The sequence below is a fragment of the Mustela erminea genome, chromosome X (assembly GCF_009829155.1).
Source record: "Mustela erminea isolate mMusErm1 chromosome X, mMusErm1.Pri, whole genome shotgun sequence".
NCBI classification, from domain to species: domain Eukaryota; kingdom Metazoa; phylum Chordata; class Mammalia; order Carnivora; family Mustelidae; genus Mustela; species Mustela erminea.
This window is the reverse complement of record NC_045635.1, coordinates 46,960,478-46,983,356: the sequence shown is the minus strand read 5'-3', so window position 1 is coordinate 46,983,356 and position 22,879 is coordinate 46,960,478. Positions and strand designations below refer to the sequence as shown.

General features: G+C 35.1%; 1 protein-coding gene across 6 annotated transcripts in view; it reads left to right on the top strand.

Annotated features, from left to right (window-relative positions):
- Window positions 1-22,879, top strand: part of WNK3 (WNK lysine deficient protein kinase 3) — a 157,428-nt gene that overhangs the window by 26,925 nt on the left and 107,624 nt on the right. For all 6 annotated transcript variants that reach the window (XM_032330111.1, XM_032330110.1, XM_032330114.1 and 3 more), the window contains 2 exons: window positions 20,743-20,915; window positions 22,201-22,421. In XM_032330111.1, the coding sequence (XP_032186002.1) occupies window positions 20,743-20,915; window positions 22,201-22,421 (394 nt within the window). The remainder of the gene's footprint in view (window positions 1-20,742; window positions 20,916-22,200; window positions 22,422-22,879) is intronic.

The window sequence follows — 22,879 nt, the reverse complement described above, 5'->3', positions numbered from 1 at the left end:
TAGTGAATATATTCAGAGCAATGCAATGGAAGTAGCAGTCTAAAAATCTATACTTCCACACCCAATGTACCTATCATAATTGTGGAGAAACTTCTTTCCATTTTATTTTCATTCAGCATCTAAAAGCACTTTGGGGATGTATATTTTTTAATACCAGCCCTACATTTAATTGTAAAATTAGAATTAGATAATAATATGTAAATAGTTGAATTTCCAAAAGAAAAGTAAAAAAATGTTAGAATTTCTGTTTCTGAATAAATATTGTGGTCCAAAGTATTCACTCTGGGATACTTTTGCTCTCAAAAGTTTGTTATGGCCTTCTTGGAAATGCTTCCAATTTCTGTTTGAGCCACACAAGAAAATGCTTCATTACATATAAGCACTCCCAAAATATTGTTATTCAGTTTGATTCCTGTCTTTTCATCTGACCTAGCCCTCAAAGTGGAATACTCTCACAAACAAAGAAGATTACATTGAAGGGAGGAGGGATAAGGCTTGCTTAAATATATATGTTCTTATCTCTTTGTCTAAAAATTAGTCACATAACTCTATCAAGTATAAACCAAAGGCAGATGTTTTCATAAAATGACAAAGGGTGAGGGTGGCAAGAGACAGACTCAGTCTGGAAAATAACGTTTATTTTCTCAGTTCAGAGTTAGTTTTGAACGATCTGTTTGATAGTTAAAAGAACAAACTGATACATCTACTCGGCTGAATAATTGTACCCCAAGAGGCCCATGTCCTAATTCCTGGAATGTAAGAATATGTTACCTTACATTGTAAAAAGGACTTTGTAGATGCGATTAAAGATTTTGTGGTGGGTAGACTATCCTACATTATCTGGGTGGGCCAAATGTAATCAAAGGTCCTTAGAGAGAGGAGGGATGGTCCTGGTCTGTAGAAGATTTGATGATGGAAGCAGAGGTTGGAGTGAAGTGGTTGATGAAAGTGGGCGTGAGACAAGGAACGTGGGAAACCTTTAAAAGCTAGAAGGAAACAGATTTTTCCCTAGAGCAATCCAGCCTTGCCAATACCTTCATTTTAGTCTAGTGAAACTCATTTAGGACTTCTGATCTCCACAAGTAGAAGATAATAAATTTGTGTTGTTTTAAACCACTAAATTTGTGACAATTTGTTACAACAGAAATAGGAAATGAATAGAATACACACAGCTGCCATTCATTCATTGTCCATTCATTCAACAAATGAATATTCAGTTCTATATGTGTTAGAACTGTGCTAAGTGCTAGGGACATAATGGGGAGGAAAAGCAGACACAGGCTGTATTTTCATAAGACTTACAGTAGAGGGAATTTATAGTCAGTAAGAAGGCTTGGAGATTGAAATTAGTAAAAAGATCAAAGGGCTGTTAAATATAGGTTTGTTTGAAAGAAATAGTAAGGTTGGGAGTATTGGGCAATGGTGATACCACTCGTTTACTACTTAGTTTTCTTTTTTAACTTTTTTTTTTTTGAGATAATTTCTACTAACCAAAGAGTTGCAAAGATAGTATAGAAAGTTCTGGTATGCCCTTCACTCAATTTCCCCTTATGATGATATCTTAACCAGAGAACATTTATCAAAACTTAAGGAATTGAAATTAGTGTAATAACTAATCCAGCACTTACTTGGATTTCACCAGTCTTCCTACTGATGTCCTTTTTCAATGCTTTGATCCAATTTAGGATCCCACATTGCATTTAGTTGTTACATGCTCTTAGTCCCTTCCAAACTGTGACACTTCTTCAGCCTTTCCTCTCCTTTTCATGATCTTAAAGAGTACTGCTCAATTATTTTATAGAATGTTGCTTCATCTGGGTTTGTCATGTTTTCTCATGATTAGATTTAGGCCATGAATTTTGGGAAGAATACCATAGAAGTTATACAGCCTTCTCAGTGTGTCATAGCAGGGGGTACCTGAGGTTGTTTAGAGTACTGGGGATGATAACCTTGATCACTTGTTTAGGATGGTGGCTAATAGATTTTTTTCTACTGTAAAATTAGTATTTTTCCCTTTGTAGATTGATAAATATCTTGGGAGTAGATACTTTGAGACTATGTAAGTATCAGTTTCTCCTCAAACTTTGCCCTGTTGTTTCAACAACCATTGGTGTATCTTGCCTGTAATAAGTATTACTATTGGTGTTCAAATGGTGATTTTCTATTTCCCAGGTTCCTTCTACAGTTCTTCATTGGAATTACCTCTTAGTTTTATGTGGTCACTTCCTAAGTATGACTGTTAAGTTTCTGAGAGCCCAATAATTGGGAAATTTGTGGTTGAGGAATTTTAGTATATTTTAAATTATTAATAATGATATCATATACTTTGCATTTATCAAAATTAATGTTAATCGAGCACTTGTAGGAGTACCCAGATAGGTACTTAATTTGAATATTTTATTTAATCTTCACAGTAATTGTATGAAGTAGAGATGATTAGTTTTCAGATGGTGGAACTGAGGTTTAAGTACATTAAGTAACTTGCCAAAAGGATAGAGCAGGGAACTGTATTCATCAATTATATATATGAAACATTTACATAGATTATTTAAGAACTTTCTCCTCATTGGTTATTTGAGCAGATCGTTCTTTTGTTTTTAATGAATTTAGATCAGTTTCATAAATGGATCCTGTTTAAAATAAAGTTCTTAATATTAAACTACTAAGGCTGAAGGTATACTTAATAGTGTCATTTAAGGACACTCCCTGGCCTGGGGCCTCTGAGGAATAATTTAATGGCTGGGTTGCCTTGGTTCAATATCTGGCCTTCATCTTCTGTCAGTGTCCAGAGGTGGTTGGAAATGTGGGCGAGACTGACTTGTGTTCATTCAAAAGCCTGAATCTAGGACACAAATTTATTAATTTAGAATGAGGAGTACATTTGGTAGGTCAAATGTTCTAGTTGGTCTGTAGGCTAGATACATGGGACACTAAATTATAACCAGAAACTGGCTTGGTAAGAATAGAATCAGAACAAAGCAACTAGAGTCCCTTTGTATGTTCTGCCAAGACAATAGACCAAGCAAATGAACTGTATGCTCAGGTCCTGCCTGGATGAGGACATCCTCTTTGTTCAATAGTACTGGTAGACAGGTGAACCTGGTTCTGTATTTGGTTCATTCCCTTCTCCATGTGCTATCTTAACTACTATTGATGAGCACTTTTTAAAAAGGTACTGATACTATTGCTGCCTAAAAGCTTTAAAATGCTAATATGACCAGGCCATAACTATTATATGCTGATTTCTTGATTAGTACTTTGGTATTACCACTTACTTAAAATGATTGTTACCCTAGTATGTGTTTATTTCATATAGCTTTAGTTCTGGGATGCTACACTGTCTCTCCAAGGAAAGTGGTTTGTGAATGAGGTATCTGCAGTCATTGCTGTGAAGACTCTTTCTGAAAGGCAGAGCGGTGAACTAGAAAGTACTCAGGATTCAGAATATGGCAGACCTGGGTTCTAGTGATACCTGTGCCCTTTGGGTTTCTTGGGCAAGCTAAGCAGCTTAACATTTTGGAGCCTTAGTTTTTTACTTTTTAAAAAAGAAATATAATATTTCTGATATGCAAAAGAGAATAAAGAATAACATGGAATATGTGTACATACTGCTCACATAAATAAAATAAAAATAATATAATAATTTAATAAATATCTAATAACAAATAATAATATTTAATAAAATAATTTAATAATAAATTATACTTAATATTTTATTATTAAAATAATAATCAATTATTTTAATAACAAATTATCGTTTTAATTTTTATTAATTATATAAATATTTTAATAATAATTAAAATCAATTTATTTAATATTTAATAATAAATAAATAATATTTAATAAGAATAAAAATAAAAATAAAAATGTTGAGGATCAGAGATAATGATTATAAAATGTGGCACATGGTTGAGTGAACAATAAATGATAGTGATAAAATACTGAGTGGCCTCATATTTATCCAAAATACTCATTAATGGACTACTTTGTAAGTTAAGCACCATTTTGAAGCCTTCATTGTGATTTTCCTTACTTGAACAAGTTATTATACAGCTTTTGAAACACCGTTGATGATTTCTTCTGTTCATCTTTGCAGAAACATCCACGTAGCCACTGACCTGGTTATGTAGTTTATTGTTGGTGTTTGCATTAAGAGACATAGCTGATAAGGCTATAGTTTACATTTTGGAAATGGAATGCTTCTTTTTTGTTTTGGTTTTTTTTTTTGTTTAAATTACAATTAGTTAACACAGTGTAATATTAGTTTCAGGTGTACAATAGAGTGATTCAGCACTTCCATACAGCACCTGGAGCTCATCACAAGTGATCCTCATCACCTATTTAACCCATCTCCCCACCTACCTCCTCTCTGTTAACATCAGTTTGTTCTCTAGTTCGGAGTCTGTTTCTTGGTTTGCCTCTCTTGCTTTCTTTTTCTTCCCCCTTTGCTCATTTGTTTCATTTTTTAAAAATTCCACATATAAGTGAAATCATGTGGTATTTGTCTTTCTCTGACTTATTTCTCTTAGCATAATACTTTCTAGCTGCATTCATGTCATTGCAAATGGCAAGATTTCATTCTTTTCTTATGGCTGAGTTATATTCCATTGTATATATATTCCATTGGCAGGTTTCTTTTCCACTCACTGAATTAGAAGTGGACCTTGGAAGATCTTGGCTAGACCTTTTCGGTGGAGTTTACCTCCAGTAATACATCTGGGGCAACAGTTGTAATTTTGTAAAGTTGTTTACTCCTAATGCTGACTACTTTTGATTCCTAGGATCAAAGGATAAGATGGAGTAGTTTAGTTTGGCACGTGAAAGACTTGTATTCTACTAATTTAATCAGAAGGCATCAAAATCTATTCATTATTCTTCAGAACAGATCTGCTGATCTATCACAAGTGGATGACTTCCAGCTAATTATAGGGACAGTTAGGACTTACTTAGTCATCTTAGATTAGACAGAAAAATGTAAACACTTACTCCCAGGTCTCTTCTTTTTTTTTTAAAAAAAAGATTTTATTTATTTATTTGACAGAGAGAGAGAGACAGCAAGAGAGGGAATACAAGCAGGGCGAGTGGGAGAGGAAGAAGCAGGCTCCCCACTGATCAGGGAGCCTGATGGGGGGCTCAATCCCAGGACCCCAGGATCATGACCTGAGCTCACGGCAGACGCTTAACGACTGAGCCACCCAGGCACCCTCCTAGGTCTCTTCTAAGTGTAGTATTCTTTGCTCTTGTTCTTTAAGTTCCTTAACTCTTTTAGCATTTTTTTAAAAAAGTTCGGATATGCTTGACATAACATTGTGTAAGTTTAAGGGGTACAGTATGTTGGACTGATACATTTATATATTGCAATATGATTGCCACAGTAGCCTTAGCAATCTATCGTGTCATGTGTTTATCTTTTACTTTTTGTGTGAATACAGTTAAGATTTAGTTGCTTAGCAGCTTTGACGTTTATGACAGTATTGGTGACTATTCACTATGTTGTCTATTAGATCTTCAGAACTTACTTATTTACTAGTTGTACATTTATATCCTTAAGCAGCATCTCTCAAATTCCCTCCTCCAGTCCCTGGTAACCACTGTTCTAGTCTGTTTTTAGAAATTCACTTTTTAGATTCCTTACTTATTTTAAAAGATTTTATTTATTTGACAAAGAGAGAGTATAAGCAGGGGGCGTGGCAGGGAGAGAGAGAAGCAGGCTCCCACTGAGTAGAGTATGGGGCTCCATCCCAGGACCCTGGGATCATGACCTGAGCCAAAGGCAGATGCTTAACCAACTGAGCCACCCAGGGGCCCCTAGATTCCACATTTAAATGATACCACACAGTGTTTGGATCTCAGCCTACGCGTGATCATTGCAGCATTATTCACAATGGCCAAGATATGGAAACAGCCTCGGTGTCTGTCAGCAGATGAATGGATAAAGATGTGAAGCATATATATAGACAATGAAATATTATTTAGATATACACAGTGAAATATTATTTAGCCATGAGAAAGAAGGAAACCCTGCCATTTATGACAACATGGACAGACCTTGAAGGCCTTATGCTAAGTGAGATAAGTCAGAGAAAGACAAATAATGTATGTTTCTTAACTCTTTTTTAAAGATTTTATTTATTTCTTTGAATGAGAGGGAGCAAAAGAGAGCACACACAAGTAGGGGGAGGGGCAGGGGGAGAGGGAAAGAGACAAACTCCTCAGTGAGCGAGGACCCTGACATGGGGCTTGATTCCAGCATCCCGAGATCACAGTCTAAACCAAAGTCAGATGTTCAACCAACTGAACCACCCAGGCACCAGATAACTCTTTCTTAAAATACTTTTGTGTTGTGGCAAAATGTACATAACAGTAAAATTTACCATTTTGGGGGCACTTGGGTGGCTTAGGTGGTCAAGTGTCTAACTCTTGATTTCCCCCCTCAGGTCATGCTCTTAGAGTCCTGAGCTTGAGCCCCATGTCGGGCTCCAAGCTCAGCACAGAGTCTTCTTGTCTCTCTCCCTCTCTTCCTCACTGTACTTGCTCTCTCTCTCTCAAATAAATAATAAATAAAATATTTTAAAACTTTACTGTTTTAGCCATTTTAGGTGCATAATTCAGTGGCATTATGTATATTCACATTGTTGTACGACCATTACCACCTCCCATCTCCAGAACTTTTATTCATCCCAAACTGAAACTCTATACCCATTAATCAATAATTCCCCCTTCCCACTCTCCCCGCACTGGTAACCACTGTTCTACTGTCTCTGTGAATTTCTGTCTCTATGAATTAGTCTAGCCTGTTCTAGGTACCTTGTAAAACTGGAGTCACACAATATTTGTTTTTTTGTATCTGGGTTACTTCACCTAGCATAATGTTTTCAAGTTTTATCCATGTTGTAGCATGTATTAGAATTTCATTCCTTTTTAAGGCTGAACAATATTCCATTGTATGTATATACCACATTTGTTTTATCCATTTGTCCATTGATGTACACTTGTGTAGTTTCTTCTGGCTGTTGTGACTAATGCTGTTATGAATGTTGATGTACAAATATCTGTTTAAGTCCCTGCTTTTAATTCTTTTTGGTGTATATCTAGAAGTGGAATTGCTGGATCAAATAGTAATTCTATGTTTAATCTTCCAGGAACTGCCATACTGTTTTCTACAGTGGCTGCACCATTTTACATTCCTACCAGCAAGTCACAACGGTTCCAGTTTCTTTAAATCCTGGACAAATCTTGTTATTTTCTGTTTTTGTTTTGTTTGTTTTTTTAAATAACCATCCTAATGGATGTGAAGTACTATCTCATTTTGGTTTTGATTTGCATTTCCCTAGTGGCTAGTGATGTTGAGCCTTTTTCATGTGCTTATTGTCAACTTATATTTCATTCTTTGGAAAAATAAATATTCAAGTCCTTTACCAGTTTTTATTTTATTTATTTATTTTTATTTTTATTTTTTTAAAGATTTTATTTATTTATTTGACAGAGAGAAATCACAAGTAGACGGAGAGGCAGGCAGAGAGAGAGAGGGAAGCAGGCTCCCTGCCGAGCAGAGAGCCGGATATGGGACTCGATTCCCAGGACCCTGAGATCACGACCCGAGCCGAAGGCAGCGGATTAACCCACTGAGCCACCCAGGCGCCCCTACCAGTTTTTAAATTGGGTTGTTTGTCTTTTGGTTTTTGAGTTGTAGGAGTTCTTTATATGATCTTAGTATTAATCCCTTATAAGCTATATGAATTACACATATTTCTTCCCATGCTATGAATTATCTTTTCATTCTCTTAATAGTGCCTTTGTTGTACAAAAGTTGTAAATTTTGCATAAGTCCAGTTTATCTATTTTTTTTAAAGATTTTATTTATTTATTTGGCAGACAGAGATCACAAGTAGGCAGAGAGGCAGGCAGAGAGAGAGGAGGAAGCAGGCTCCCTGCCGAGCAGAGAGCCCGATGCGGGGCTCGATCCCAGGTCCCTGGGATCATGACCTGAGTCGAAAGCAGAGATTTTAACCCACTGAGCCACCCAGGGGCCCCACAGTTTATCTGTTTTTCTTTTGTTAATTCTGTGATTTGAGATTCCCCATGAATTTTAGGATGGGCTTTTTTTTTAATTCTGCAGAAAATGTCATTGGATTTTTTTTTTTAAAGAGTTTATTTACTTGAGAGAGTGTGCGAGAGAGCAGAGGGAGGGTTAGAGGGAGAAGCAGACTCCTAGCTGAGCAGGGAATCCATTGCGGCGCTCCATCTCAGGACCCTGAGGTCACAACCTGAACTGAAGGCAGTTGCTTAACTGACTATACCACCTAAGCACTCCTCATTGGGATTTTGATAGGGATTGCATTGAATTTGCAGATTTCCTTTGGCATTGACACTTAGCAATATTAAGCCTTGCAGCCATTAAATTCCATTTATTTATGTCTTCTTTAATTTTAGCAATGTTTTGTAGTTTTCAGTGTTAAAGTCTTTCACCTCCTTAATTAAAATTTCTTCTACGTATTTTATTTTTTTGATGCTGTTGTAAATAAATTGCTTTCTTAATTTCCTTTTTGGGTTATTAATTTTAGTCCATAGAAAGACAACTGATTTTTGGATGTTGATTTTATATCCTGCAACTTTGCTGAATTAGATTATTAGTGTGTGTTTTGTTTGTTTGTTATTTATTTATTTGACAGGCAGAGATCACAAGTAGGCAGAGGCAAGCAGAGAGATTGAGGAGGAAGCAGGCTCCCCACTGAGCAGAGAGCCTGATGCAGGGCTGAATCCCAGGATCCTGAGATCATGAAGCCAAAGGCAGAGGCTTTAACCCACTGAGCCACCCAGGCACCCCTAGTTTATTGGTGTTTGATTTTGAGTGTCAGGAAGAGGAAGCTAACAACTTGTGAAAATGAAAAAATGTAATATATTTCTAAGTTAATAGAAATAAAGGAAACAAAAAGTAAAATATATAAACAACCTGAATAAGATAGAAGGAGTAAAATTAAGTATGTCATGTGCTAAATCAAATATGTTCCTATTGCATTTGCTTGTTAAAAAAGTGAGACTGTTAAATGGGGTTAAAAGACAAAACCCACGTGTTGTTTGCTAAAAACATACTTAAGACAGTGGTAAAGAAAGGTAAGATAAATGTATGAACAAGAAAGAGAAAACAGGAGTGGCAATATTAATATCTGTCACAGAAGGAAGGAAGTAAACTTAGATCACTGAACAGGATTTTATGAAATTATTTACTTCACAGTTTAAGAAGATATATAAAAGAGCGATAGGCACAAAAAATATTTTGGTTTGTAATTTAAACTAAGAACCTGTAATAGTTTCGAGGAAAATGGATAAACATATGGCTATAGTCAGAGATTTCAGGTCCTAGTATTTCAAAATAGGACTGATCTAGTAGACAAAAAGTGAATAAACACAGAAGAACTAGATAATATAGTCCACAAACTTCATTTGATGGATATATAGTACTATATATCCTTCAAAGAGAATACACATTTTTATTAAAAAGTTGGTCAAATTGGGCGCCTGGGTGGCTCAGTGGGTTAAGCCGCTGCCTTCGGCTCAGGTCATGATCTCAGGGTCCTGGGATCGAGTCCCGCATCGGGCTCTCTGCTCAGCAGGGAGCCTGCTTCCTCCTCTCTCTCTGCCTTCCTCTCTGCCTACTTGTGATCTCTCTCTGTCGAATAAATAAATAAAATCTTTAAAAAAAAAAAAAAAAAAAAAAAAAAAAAAAAAAGTTGGTCAAATTATGTGGCCTAAAGAAAACATTAAGTTAAATAAAGAGATTTTATATTCTGTATTCCTCAGTAAAATGAGAAATAATGAAACAACTAACCAAAAGATTCTTAACTGGAAATCAGAAATCATACTTGTAGATAAATTTTGGAAAGAAGAGAGAATCAAAACTGAAATTATAAACTACCCAGAAAGTGATGAAAAAGAGGACATTATGACAAAATTTGTGGGTCATTGCAAAAGCTATATCCAGAAGAAAACTTACCACCTAAAATGTCTTCATTATCAATGAATAATAACTAGAAGGTATTTGATAATTTTGAGACATTAGGGATATAACAACAAAATAAAGCAAAATAAAATAAGAGGGAAATAAAGATAGCTGAAATTAATAAGGAATTATAAACCTGAAAATAGGATAAATAAATTCTACTCACTTTGGCTTTCTGAAAATAATTAATGAACCTGATGAAGAAACATAAAGAAGGCAAAAATACACAAGAGGAGAGAAATGACAAATGAAATATACCCATGCTCTGGAAAAGAGTCAAAGAAGTAGAAGAGAACATTATATGCAACTTTGCCAAAAAAATTTTCCCAACACTTAGCATGAAACATTTCAAATATAGAGCAAAGTTGAAAGACTTGCCTAGAACATCCATTATGTCTGATAATACATTTTAAATCTTAAGTAATGGGTTGCTCCTAAACAAAATATAATCCAAAATGTACCCAAGAAAAAGTAGAAAAGTTGAATAGGCCAGTTATTGTAGAAAGGTGATCTAAATTCTTTTTTGTTTTTGTTAATACCGGGACAAGGAGGCATCCAAGGATATGCAATGCAGCATTGTTTATAATAGAGTAAGCTTGTATCAACCCAAATATCCATCAGTGGGTGAATGGATAAATTATGGTAGAACTAGATAATGAGATACTATGCAAGTTAAAATAAATAAATGGGAACTGTTATACATATCAAATAGTTACTTCTGGAATGGAAAGGAAGGGGTAGAATCAAGAAGGGATATCTAGGAGACTTCAACTATGTCTCTAATGCCTTGTTTAAAATGGAAGTAAATTTGGCAAAATGTTAAAATTCAGCAGAGCTGGTTATTACACCTTATTCTTTATGCTTTTTTTTTATAATTTAAAAACATAAAAGAACATTAGAAACAAGTAAATCCAGAGCTTGATATTTAGGTAACCTTTATTTTTTTTTTTAAAGATTTTATTTGTTTGACAGACAGAGATCACAAGTAGACAGAGAGGCAGGCAGAGAGAGAGGAAGGGGAGCAGGCTCCCTGCTGAGCAGAGAGCCCGATGTGGGACTTGATCCCAGGACCCTGAGATCATGACCTGAGCCGAAGGCAGCGGCTTAACCCACTGAGCCACCCAGGCGCCCCAAGCCAGTGTATTTTCAATATGAATCCTTATATTTGCCAAAGAAAACTATAGCCTAATCTCACATATTAATATAGAGGTTAAAATCCTCTATAGCAAAATATTAGCAAATATGATTAATCAGTGGATCAAAAGAATAATATGCTGGAACTAGGTAGGCCTTAAAGATTTTAAGAATAATTCTGTATCAGGAAACTATCAAGAAACCATATGATCACATTAATAAATGCTGAGAAAACATTTAACAAAATTCAACAGCCACTCCTAATTAAAAAATAAAAGTAATGTAAGAATGTAAGTTCAGCGTGTTAAAGTACTCGCAAAAACAAAAACAAAGCAATGGACGTTGTAAGCTGTGAGAATAAAACTTTTTATTAGAATACAGTAAAAGGCAGTGATAACTGTTACATCATTATTTTTTTTCAGTATTGTGAATGTCTTAGCAAAATTGATAAAAAATAAACAGGTCCATCCACGTTGTCTCAAGTGGCACTATCTAACTTCTTATGGCTGCATAATATTCCAATGTAAATATATATACCCATCTTCCTTATCTGTTCCTCTATTGATAGACACTTAGGTGCTTCCATATCTTGGCTGTTGTAAATAATGTTGCAGTGAACATAGGGGTGCACATATAGTTTTGAATTAATGTTTTAATTTGGGAATTATTGGATCATATGTTATTTCTATTATTAATTTTTTAAGGAACCCCCATACTGTTTTCCAGAGTGGCCGCACCAATTTACCTTCCTTCTATAACAGTACATAAGGGTTTCTTTTTTCCCACATTCTCACCAGCACTTGTTTTTTCTTGTCACTTTGTTTATAGCCATTCTGACATCTCAGTGTGATTTTATAGCCATTCTGACATCTCATTGTGACCTTTCAGTGTGATAGCTCAGTGTGATTTTGATTTGCATTTCCCTGATGATGAGTAATATTGAGCATATTTTTATGTCTGTTGCCATCTGTATGTCTTCTTGGGAAAAATATTGGTTTGGATTCGTTAGCCATTTTTTAAAAGGTTTATTTATTTTAGAGAGAGAGCACAAGGAGAGCAGGGGAAGAGAGAGAATCCCAAGCAGACTCCCTGCTGAGTATGAAGCTGGACACGAGGCTTGATCTCATGACCCTGAGATCATGACCAGAGCTAAAATAAAAAATTGGGTGCTTAACTGACTGAGCCACCCAGGCACCCCTCACCATTTTTTAAATCTCATTTTTTTGGGGGGGGGTGTTGAGTTATATGAACTCTTTATATATTTCACATATTAACCACTTATTAGATATAACATTGACAAATACCTTCTTCCATTTAGTAGATTGACTTTTTTATTGATGGTTTCCTTTGCTGTGCAGAATCTTTTTATTTTGATGTTGTACCAATTGTTTATTTTTGTTTTTGTTTCTCTTCCATTAGGAGACATATCTAGAAAAATGTTGCTATAGCCAATGTCAAAGGAATTACTGCCTGTGTTCTCTTTTAGGATTTTTATGGTTTCAGGTTTCACATTTAGGTCCTTACTCCATTTTGAGTTTATTTTCGTGTATGGTATAAGAAAAGTCTGTTTTCACTCTTTTGCATGTAGCTGTCCAGTTTTCCCAGACCATTTATTGAAGAGACTGTCTTTTTCTCATTGTATTTTCTTGCCTCCTTCATTATAGATTAATTGACTATAGAAGTGTGGTTTTATTTCTGGGTTCTCTGTGCTTTTCTGTTGACCTATGTGTCTGTTTTTATGCCAGTGCTATACTGTTTTGATTACTACAGTTTTGTAGTACGTCTTGAAATCTGAAATCGTGATACTCCCAGCTTTATTTTTCTTTCTTAAGATTTCTTTGGCTATTTGGGGTCTTTTATGGTTCCATAAAAAATTTTAGGGTTTTTTTGTTCTTGTTCTGTGAAAAATGTTGATGGTATTTTGATGGAGATTGCATTGAATATGTAGATCATTTGGGTTGTATGAGCATTTTAACAATAGTAATTCTTCCAATCTGTGAGCATGGAATATTTTTCCATGTTTTTGTGTCATCTTCAATTTCTTTTATCAATGTTTTATAGTTTTCAGTGTATAAGATCTTTCACCTCCTTGATCAAGTTTATTCCTGGGTATTTTATTCTTTTTGGTGCAATTGTAAATGGAATTCTTAATTACTCTTTCTACTACTTTATTATTAGTGTATAGAAATGCTACCATGAAATTGTTATTTTTAAAAAATACTATTTACAGTAGCACCAGAAAAATACTTAAGTGTATATAAAGTATGTGCATTATCTGTATGCTGAAAACCAAAAAATAAGTAAAATCAAAGAAGATCCAAATAAATGGATAAGATGTCAGTTTTCTCCATATGACCTACAAATTCAAGACAATTACATCAAAATCCCAGTGGGAATATTTGTAGTTGTTGACAAGCTGATTTTAATTTGATTAATCCAATTAATATGGAAAGGCAAGGAACTGGAATAGCTGAAACAATTTTTTTAAAGATTTTATTTATTTATTTATTTGACAGGGATCACAAGCAGGCAGAGAGGCAGGCAGAGAGAGAGGAGGAAGCAGGCTCCCCACTAAGCAGAGAGCCCAATGCGGGGCTTGACCCCAGGACCCTGGGATCATGACCTGAACTGAAGGCAGAGGCTTTAGCCCACTGAGCCATGCAGGCACCCCTAAAACTATTTTGATAAAGAAGTTTAATGAATTCCTGTTAACTGATTTTTCAGACTTACTCCAAGGTTACAGTAATTAAGACATGTTTGGTATTGGCAAAAAGTAGACACATAGATAAGTGGGACAGAACAGAATTTGGAAATAGACCCAAACAGATATGGTCAAGTGATTTTTATTTTATTTTGTATTTTATTTTTTTGGAAGATTTTATTTATTTATTTGAGAGAGCGAGCCACAAGTGGGGAGCGGGAGAGGGAGAAACAGACTCCCCACTGAATGGGGAGCCCAATGTAGGGCTTGATCTCAGGACCCCCGGGATAATGACCTAAGCTGAAGGCAGATGCTTAACCAGCTGAACCACACAGCTGCTCCCTGGTCAAGTGGTTTTTGAAAAAGATAGAATAGCAATTCAGCATAGAATGGATGGTCTTTTCAACAAAAGGTGCTTGAGTAATTATACATGCATACTAAAAAAAAATGAACCTCCACCTGATTTTCACATGTTATACAACATTTAACTCAGAATAGATCATAGACCTAAAAATGTAAAACATAAAACTGTAAAACCTCTAGCAGAAAACCTGAGAAAATCTTTTCCACTTTTGGTTAGGCGAAGAGTTCTTGGATATAACAATGAAAACATGATCTATAAAAGTAGAAAATCAATAAATTGGAGTTCAACAAACTTAAAATATTTTGTGTTATGAACGACACTGTTAAGAAAATGAGAAGATAATCCACAGAGTGGCAGAGAATATTTTCAAATCTCATACGTGACAAAGGACTTGCATCCAGAATCTATAAAGAACTCTTAAAACTCAACAATAAGATAAAACAACCTAATTAAAAATGGATTAAAGATTGGAACAGACATTTCAGCAAAGAAGATAGATGTATAGCAAGTAAGCGCAAAAAAAGATGCGCACCCTCATTAATCATTAAGGAAATGAAAATTAAAACCATAATCTGATACCCCAGTATACCTATTGGAATGGCTAAAAACCAACCAAATGAAACAAAATCCTGACAGGACCAACTGCTAGTGAGGATAATGTGGAGAAACTCTAATACATTGTTGGTGAGAATACAAAATGGTAGAACCATTCTGGCACTCTCAGTTTCTTACAGAGTTAAACATACCATATGACCCTTCAATCCCAGTTGAGACATTTATCCAAGGAAACCTATATTCATGCAAACAGTTGTACATGAATGTTTATAGTACTTTTATTTGTAATTGCCCCAAACTGGAAAGTACCCAAATGTTTTTCATCTGGGAATGGATAAACATATTGTGGTACATTCATAGGTGGAATACTAGTCAACAATTAAAAGCAACAGACTATTGATAGAACAATATATGGATCAATCTAAAAGACATTGTGCTAAGTAAAAGATGCCAGACTCAAAAGTCTGTGTATACTTTCTTCCCATTTATAGGACTTTCCAGAAAAGGCAAAATTATAGGAATAATAAATAGATGAGTAGTTTCTGGAATTTAAGAGTACGAAGAGGGTTTGACTAGAAAAGGATGGTGCAAAGGAATTTGTGTGTGTCGGTGGGGAGAGGGTGGAATCAATGGAATTGTTCTGTGTGTAATTGTGGCAGTGGTTATACACTTTATGCATTTGTCGAAATTTAAGGAACTATACATCAGAAAGAATCTGTTTTACTAAGTGATTTTCAAATAAATTAAAATTAAGTATGTGGTTCAGGAAAAAAATAAGCTAAAAGAGTAACAGGTTTTTCTCCTTCCTCTCCCTCTCCCCCCAAAGAACCTTACTGGAACTCTGGACAAATGGAAAGATAAACACCATCTTCTTAGATGGCTTGCTAGTTACAGTTTTCTCCAAATTAATGTCTGTATATTTGCTATAAGTCCAATTATATTCCAAGTGATTCTTTTGTTTTAATTGGAAAAGTGATCTTAATGTTTATATGGAACATAAAGAGATGAGAAAGCCAAGAAAATAATGAATAGGGAAGTGATTTGTCTTATCAGTCATTATACATACTGAAAGCCACTATCATAGGAATGGACAGATTAGTGAAAAGAAGCAGAATCCAGTATAACTAGAGACAATATACAACAAACATTTTCCTCAAGTCAGTGAGAAAAGAGTAGTTAAAGTGGTGCTAGCACAACCAATTAACCATCGAGATAAAAAGACTGCATGTACAGGAAACTCCAGATAGATGAGAAAGTTAAATATAAAAAGTCTTAGGAGAATAGTCACATAAAAGATATTCAGTAAAGTAAGAGATACTGCTGAGTGACTATGAGGTGTACCATATAGTTAGTCATCATGTGAGAAAAGACTCACATGCCAGTCTTCTCCCTTCCAGATATAATTCCAGCTACTCATTTGTGTATCTGTCTCATCCTATATCTATGCATTTAAGTATGTAATAGAAAATAAAGCATTGTTGAGGATGGGTTTTTTTATGTACAAATTATCATCTTGTAATTTTTTCCGAGTGCTTTTTTTTTTTTTTTTCTCAGCAGAATGTCTTAGAGATCTATCCACATGAGTATACATAGATCTCCCTCATTCTTTTAACTTGTTATTTGGCTATAACCCACATTTAGCCCATTTGATCCTGGGCAGGTTACCTAACCATCTTAACCTCAGTTTCTTCATTTGCAAAATGAAGATGACAGTAGTAATGCCTATCTTAAAGGATTGTTGTAGGACTAAATGTATCAATATATTAAAAAATTTAGAGCAGTACCTGGCATATAATAAACTTTATTACTGACATTTTAGTTGTTTGTAATTTTTCACAATTACAATCCATGCTGCACTGAATATCCCTTTATATATTTCCATACACACAACAAGGAATAATGTGAATAAAGTAACCAAAAATGAAATTGCCACAGCCCTGATGTGCTGCTTTATTAGGGTTATCATGAAGTCTTTAAAAAAACCTCTTTTTAAAAGTTTTCCCTTTTTTCCTCTTTTAAAAAATACGTATTAGTAATCTCTACACCCAACATGGGCCCCAAACTCATGACCCCAAGATCAAGTGTCTCATGTTCTTCTGATTGGGCTGGCCAGGAGCCCCTTAAAGTTTTTCTTTATATTCCAGTTACTTAACATACAGTATAATATTATTGGTATGCAGTATAGTAATTCAGCACTTCCATGTAACACCAGGTGCTCATCATAACCAGTGCCCTCCTTAATTCCCATCACCTATTTAACCCATCCCCCCACCCAGCTCCCCTCTGATAAACTATCAGTTTGTTCTCTATAGTTAAGAGCCTGTTTCTTGGTTTGCCTCTCTTTCTCTCTTTTTTCCCTTTGCTCATTTGTTTGTTTCTTAAATTCCTTATATGAGCGAAATTATATGTTATTTGTTTTTCTCTGACTTATTTCTCTCAGCATAATACTCTCTAGCTCCATGTATGTTGTGGCAAATGGCAAGATTTCATTCTTTTTATGGCTGAATAATATTCCATTGTGTGTGTGTGTGTGTGTGTGTGTGTGTGTGTGTGTGTGTATGTGTGTATATATGTATACATATATACACACTACATCTTCCTTACCCATTCATCAGTTGATGGACACTGGGGCTGTTTCCATAATTTGGCTACTGTAGATAATGTGCTATAAACATGAGGGTGCATGTATTCCTTTTATTTAGTATTTTTGGATGCTTTAGGTAAATACCTAGTAGTGTAATTGCTGATCATAGGGGAGTCCTAGTTTTAACTTTCTGAGGAATCTCCGTACTGTTTTCCAGAGTTGCTTCACCAATTTGTATTTGCATCAACAGTGCAAGAGGGTTCCCCTTTCTCCACAACCTCACCAATGTCTGTTGTTTTCTGAGCTGTCGATTTTAGCCATTCTGGCAGGTGTGATACCTCATTGTAATTTGGATTTGTATTTCCCTGATGATCTGTGATGTTGAACATCTTGTGTCTCTTGGCCATCTCTATGTCTTCCTTGGATAAATGTCTACTTATGTCTTCTGCCCAGTTTTTAACTGGATTACTTGTTTTTTTGGATGTTGAGTTTTATAAGCTCTTTATGTGGTTTATCACATATGTCATTTGCAAATATCTTCTCCCATTCTGTAGGTTGCATTTTAGTTTTGTTGATTGTTTCCTTTGCTGTGGAGATTTTTATTTTGATGAAATCCCAGTAGCTTATTTTTTTCAAAAAAAATAAAACAACCTCTTTAATGGAAGTCTTTTGTGTCTATCAAGTTACCATTTCTTCTACTCTCTTGAGTTTCATAAAAGTATATTCTATCAATGCTTTTATTATTTATCTTTAAAAAATTTAACCCTTCTCATATTTCCATAAATGAAACAAGATGGGATTGGGAGGGAGACAAACCATAAGTGACTCTTTTTTTTTTAAATTTTTTATTTTTTATTTCATAAGTGACTCTTAATCTCACAAAACAAACTGAGGGTTGCTGGGGGGAGGGGGGTTGGGAGAAGGGGGTGGGGTTATGGACATTGGGGAGGGTATGTGCTATGGTGAGTGCTGTGAAGTGTGTAAACCTGGCGATTCACAGACCTGTACCCCGGGGGATAAAAATATATGTTTATAAAAAATAAAAAATGATTAAAAAAAAAGAATGTAACACTGCAACCAGAAAAAAAAATTTAACCCTTCTCATACTTCCGATACTACTGTGGATTTGCTTATGTATTTCTTTTGTCATTTTGGTGAGATTTAGGAAGAGAAGGGAATTAATTTAATATGTTGTCAGTCATCTTGAAATGAAAATTATACTTAAATTTTTAACTAGGCTATTTGATTATTTCTCTGTCAAAATCAAAACTTAAAATAGTTCTCTCCTTCCTTTCCTGCTCTCACTTTCAGAAGACAAAATTTTTTATTCTTCTTTTTCTGTTTTTTTAAAATTCAATTTATTTTTTTATAGTTTCAAATTTTTATTTAAATTTTAGTTATGTAACATACAGTGTAATATTAGTTTCAGGTATAGAATTTAGTGATTCATCACTTACATATAACACCCAGTGATCATCTGGAGTCTTAATTGCAGAATTTCTTTTTGCATTACATATCTTCTATTGAAATTATTGTTTAGAAAATTCCTTCAGTTTTAATAACCACATTAACCATGATTACTTAGCCTTGACTAAGCATTATTGGAAATTTCATGCTATTTATTGTATGTCATACTCTCCTTTTCTAATGATGTTATCTGGCTAGATTTTTATTGAAATTCTTTGAGTAATAGTTTCAGAAAGGGTGTACGGTATGGTAAACTTTGGGTCCTTATTTTCATGAAGATGTGTTTCTTTTTCCCTTATAAATTTGGTTGGTAGCTTGTCTGGGTTCAGAGTTTTAGGGTTACAGTCTTCCCTCAGAATTCTGTAAATGTTGCTCCTTTGACTTCTAGAATTTAATGTAGCAGATTAGAGGTCCAGTTCCTGTTTGAAGGTATTTTACTGGATGGTAATCTTGTATTTCTGTCTGGAAGTATGTTGGCAATTCAGAAGTTTAACCAGAATAAATGCCTAATGTCTAACATTTTGATTATTCCTGTCCTGACATTGTAGATCCTATAGATGTGGAAATTTCAGATTTAGGGAAACTTCTATTTGTTTTGATTATTATGTTTTTTCATTTTGATACCTTGTTTTTCTTTTCCAGCAAAGGAAATTTTTAAAAAAATTTATTTTTTTTCAGTGTAACAGTATTGTTTTTGCACCACACCCAGTGCTCCATGCAATCCGTGCCCTCTCTAATACCCACCACCTGGTTCCCCCAACCTCCCACCTTTCGCCCCTTCAAAACCGTCAGATTGTTTTTCACAGTCCATAGTCTCTCATGGTTCACCTCCCCTTCCAATTTCCCTCAACTCCTTTCTCCTCCATTTCCCCTTGTCCTCCATTCTATTTGCTATGCTCCACAAATAAGTGAAACCATATGATAATTGACTCTCTCTGCTTGACTTATTTCACTCAGCATAATCTCTTCCAGTCCCATCCATGTTGCTACAAAAGTTGGGTATTCATCCTTTCTGATGGAGGCATAATACTCCATAGTGTATATGGACCACATCTTCCTTATCCATTCGTCTGTTGAAGGGCATCTTGGTTCTTTCCACAGTTTGGTGACCATGGCCATTGCTGCTATAAACATTGAGGTACAGATGGCCCTTCTTTTCACAACATCTGTATCTTTGGGGTAAATACCCAGGAGTGCAGTTGCAGGGTCATAGGGAAGCTCTATTTTTAATTTCTTGAGGAATCTCCACACTGTTCTCCAAAGTGCCAGCAAAGGAAATTGTATTTATTTTTCCAGTTTTATTGAGATATAATTGACATATAACACTGTATAAGTTTAAGGTGTATAGCATAATGATTTGATATTTGTATATATTATGAAATGATTATCACAGAAAGTTTAGTTATCATATGAGGTTTTGATTTTTAAGGTATTGATTTTGTAGGTGGATTTATAACATAGTTATGAACTATGAACTATAACATAGTTATGAACTCTGGCCCCATTGCCATAGTTATGAACAGTGCTGCGGCACTGTTGAATGGGAGGAGTCATAGTATCCACCTAATAAAATATATCAGTGATTATATAGGTCCTGAGAAAAAAATTGATAGGTGAAGATAAATACATACATAAATGAAAACAACAAAATAAAGCACATTTGAGCGATGTTACACATGTGCATGAGAATTTCTAGACTCTAATTTGGAAATTCTTTTTTTTAAAAAGATTTTATTTACTTATTTGACAGCGATCACAAGTAGGCAGAGAGGCAGGCAGAGAGAGAGAGAGGAGGAAGCAGGCTCCCCAGCAAGCAGAGAACCCGTTGCAGGGCCCAAACCCAGGACCCCGGGATCATGATCTGAGCCGAAGGCCTAGGCTTTAACCCACTTAGCCACCCAGGCACCCCTAATTTGGAAATTCTTATTCCATTTCAGGATCGGAAATTAACCAAAGCTGAGCAGCAAAGGTTCAAGGAAGAAGCAGAAATGTTAAAGGGTCTCCAACATCCCAATATAGTTCGATTTTATGATTCCTGGGAATCTATATTAAAAGGAAAGAAATGTATTGTATTGGTGACTGAACTTATGACATCAGGAACTTTAAAGACGTAAGTTGACTTTGACAGTGCCAATGAAGTTTTACTTGGATATAATTTTCAAGAGTCATAAAAATTGTTTATAAAATAATTACTTGATTAAAGAATAGGTAGCATCTGAATCTAGTGACTGTGCTTCAGGGCAGGTTGAAAAATTTAGGATGTTAATGAAGTTCATTAGAAAATACAGTATTGAAAACAAAAAAGAAAATACAGTATTGAGAAATGAATATTTGTGGGATCACATAGAATTTTAGAATTAGAAGTAATGTCATTTTGTAAAAATAATGAAATTTCAAGGGTATGGCTCCATTCACATATCTAGTGAATAGGAGTGTATAATTATAGTTTATTTACTTTTATTTCTTTTCTTTTTTTTTTTTTAAAGATTTTATTTATTTATTTGACAGAGATCACAAGTAGGCATAGAGGCATAGAGGCATAGAGGCAGGCAGAGAGAGAGAGAGGAGGAAGCAGGCTCCCCGCCAAGCAGAGAGCCCGATGTGGGACTCGATCCCAGGACCCTGAGATCATGACCTGAGCCGAAGGCAGTGGCTTAACCCACTGAGCCACCCAGGCGCCCCTTACGTTTATTTCTGACTATAGTTTTTCATTTGATGGTGTAATCAGTTATTTATAACTATTAAATGTGAGATAGTTTTTCTGTTTCCTAGCATCTTTGCAGTAAAATTTTACATAGTTAAACCTATTTCTGTTTCCTAGCATCTTTGCAGTAAAATTTTACATAGTTAAACCCTGTGGTGACCTTATATAAGCAGTTAGTTATTAGAAAGTAGAGAAGAACTTTCTTTTTAAAATTGTGCTACCTTTCCACAAAAGGATACTCTGATTAGAATGATTCTTGTTTTGAATTAAAAATACTAAAAACTGCTAAACTTGGCAGGGTATCTTCTCTAAGAATGAAGCCTTAGATTTTTTTTAAAGGGTTTTTATTTATTTAACAGAGAGATAGAGATCACAAGTAGACCGAGAAACAGGCAGAGAGAGAGGGGAAGCAGGCTCCCCGCCAAGCAGACAGCCCGATGCGGAACTTGATCCCAGGACCCTGAGATCATGACCTGAGCTAAAGGGAGAGGCTTAACCCACTGAACCACCCAGGTGCCCCTGAAGCCTTAGATTTAAATTTGTTTTTCTATAACAGAGAATAGAAAAACAGTTCAGTGATGGCAAGCATAGTACTTACAATAGCAGCCAGCTTACATGATTTACCCTAATAGTGCTCATGTAATAAGCTAGGTATGTGTGTTTACATGTGGTCTTCTGTTTCTTTGTGTAGGTACTTAAAACGATTTAAAGTCATGAAACCAAAGGTCTTAAGGAGCTGGTGCAGGCAAATTTTAAAGGGGTTGCAGTTCTTGCACACTAGGACTCCTCCCATTATTCACCGGGATCTGAAGTGTGACAATATTTTCATCACTGGACCCACTGGATCTGTGAAGATTGGTGATCTAGGCCTAGCCACCTTAATGCGAACATCATTTGCTAAGAGTGTTATAGGTGATTAAACTTTTATAGTTTATTGGTTGGATAAAGGGAGATTTTGCTAATTGTCTATATCTAGAATAGGGATCAGCAAACTGTGGCCCATGAGCCAAATCTGGCCCCATTGCCTATTTTTGTAAATAACATTTTATGAGAACACAGCTATATCCACTCATTTATGTATTGTCTGTGGGTGCTTTTGCACTACAGTGGCAAAGTTGAGTAGTTGTGACAGAGACTGTTGTCTCTGAAATATTTACTATCTGCTTCTTTACAGAAAAGTTTGCTGACTCCTGGACTAGAATGTGAATTTGCTTTGAAATATCTATTACATATTGACTTATTTCAGAGACATCCTAGTGTATTTCTTTTTTGGAATATATTAAAGATCATTAAAAGGTTCTGAAGACTTAAGAAAGAGGATTTACTAATTTAGTTCAGAAAAATTTATACAGGAAGGATAGAAATAAAAA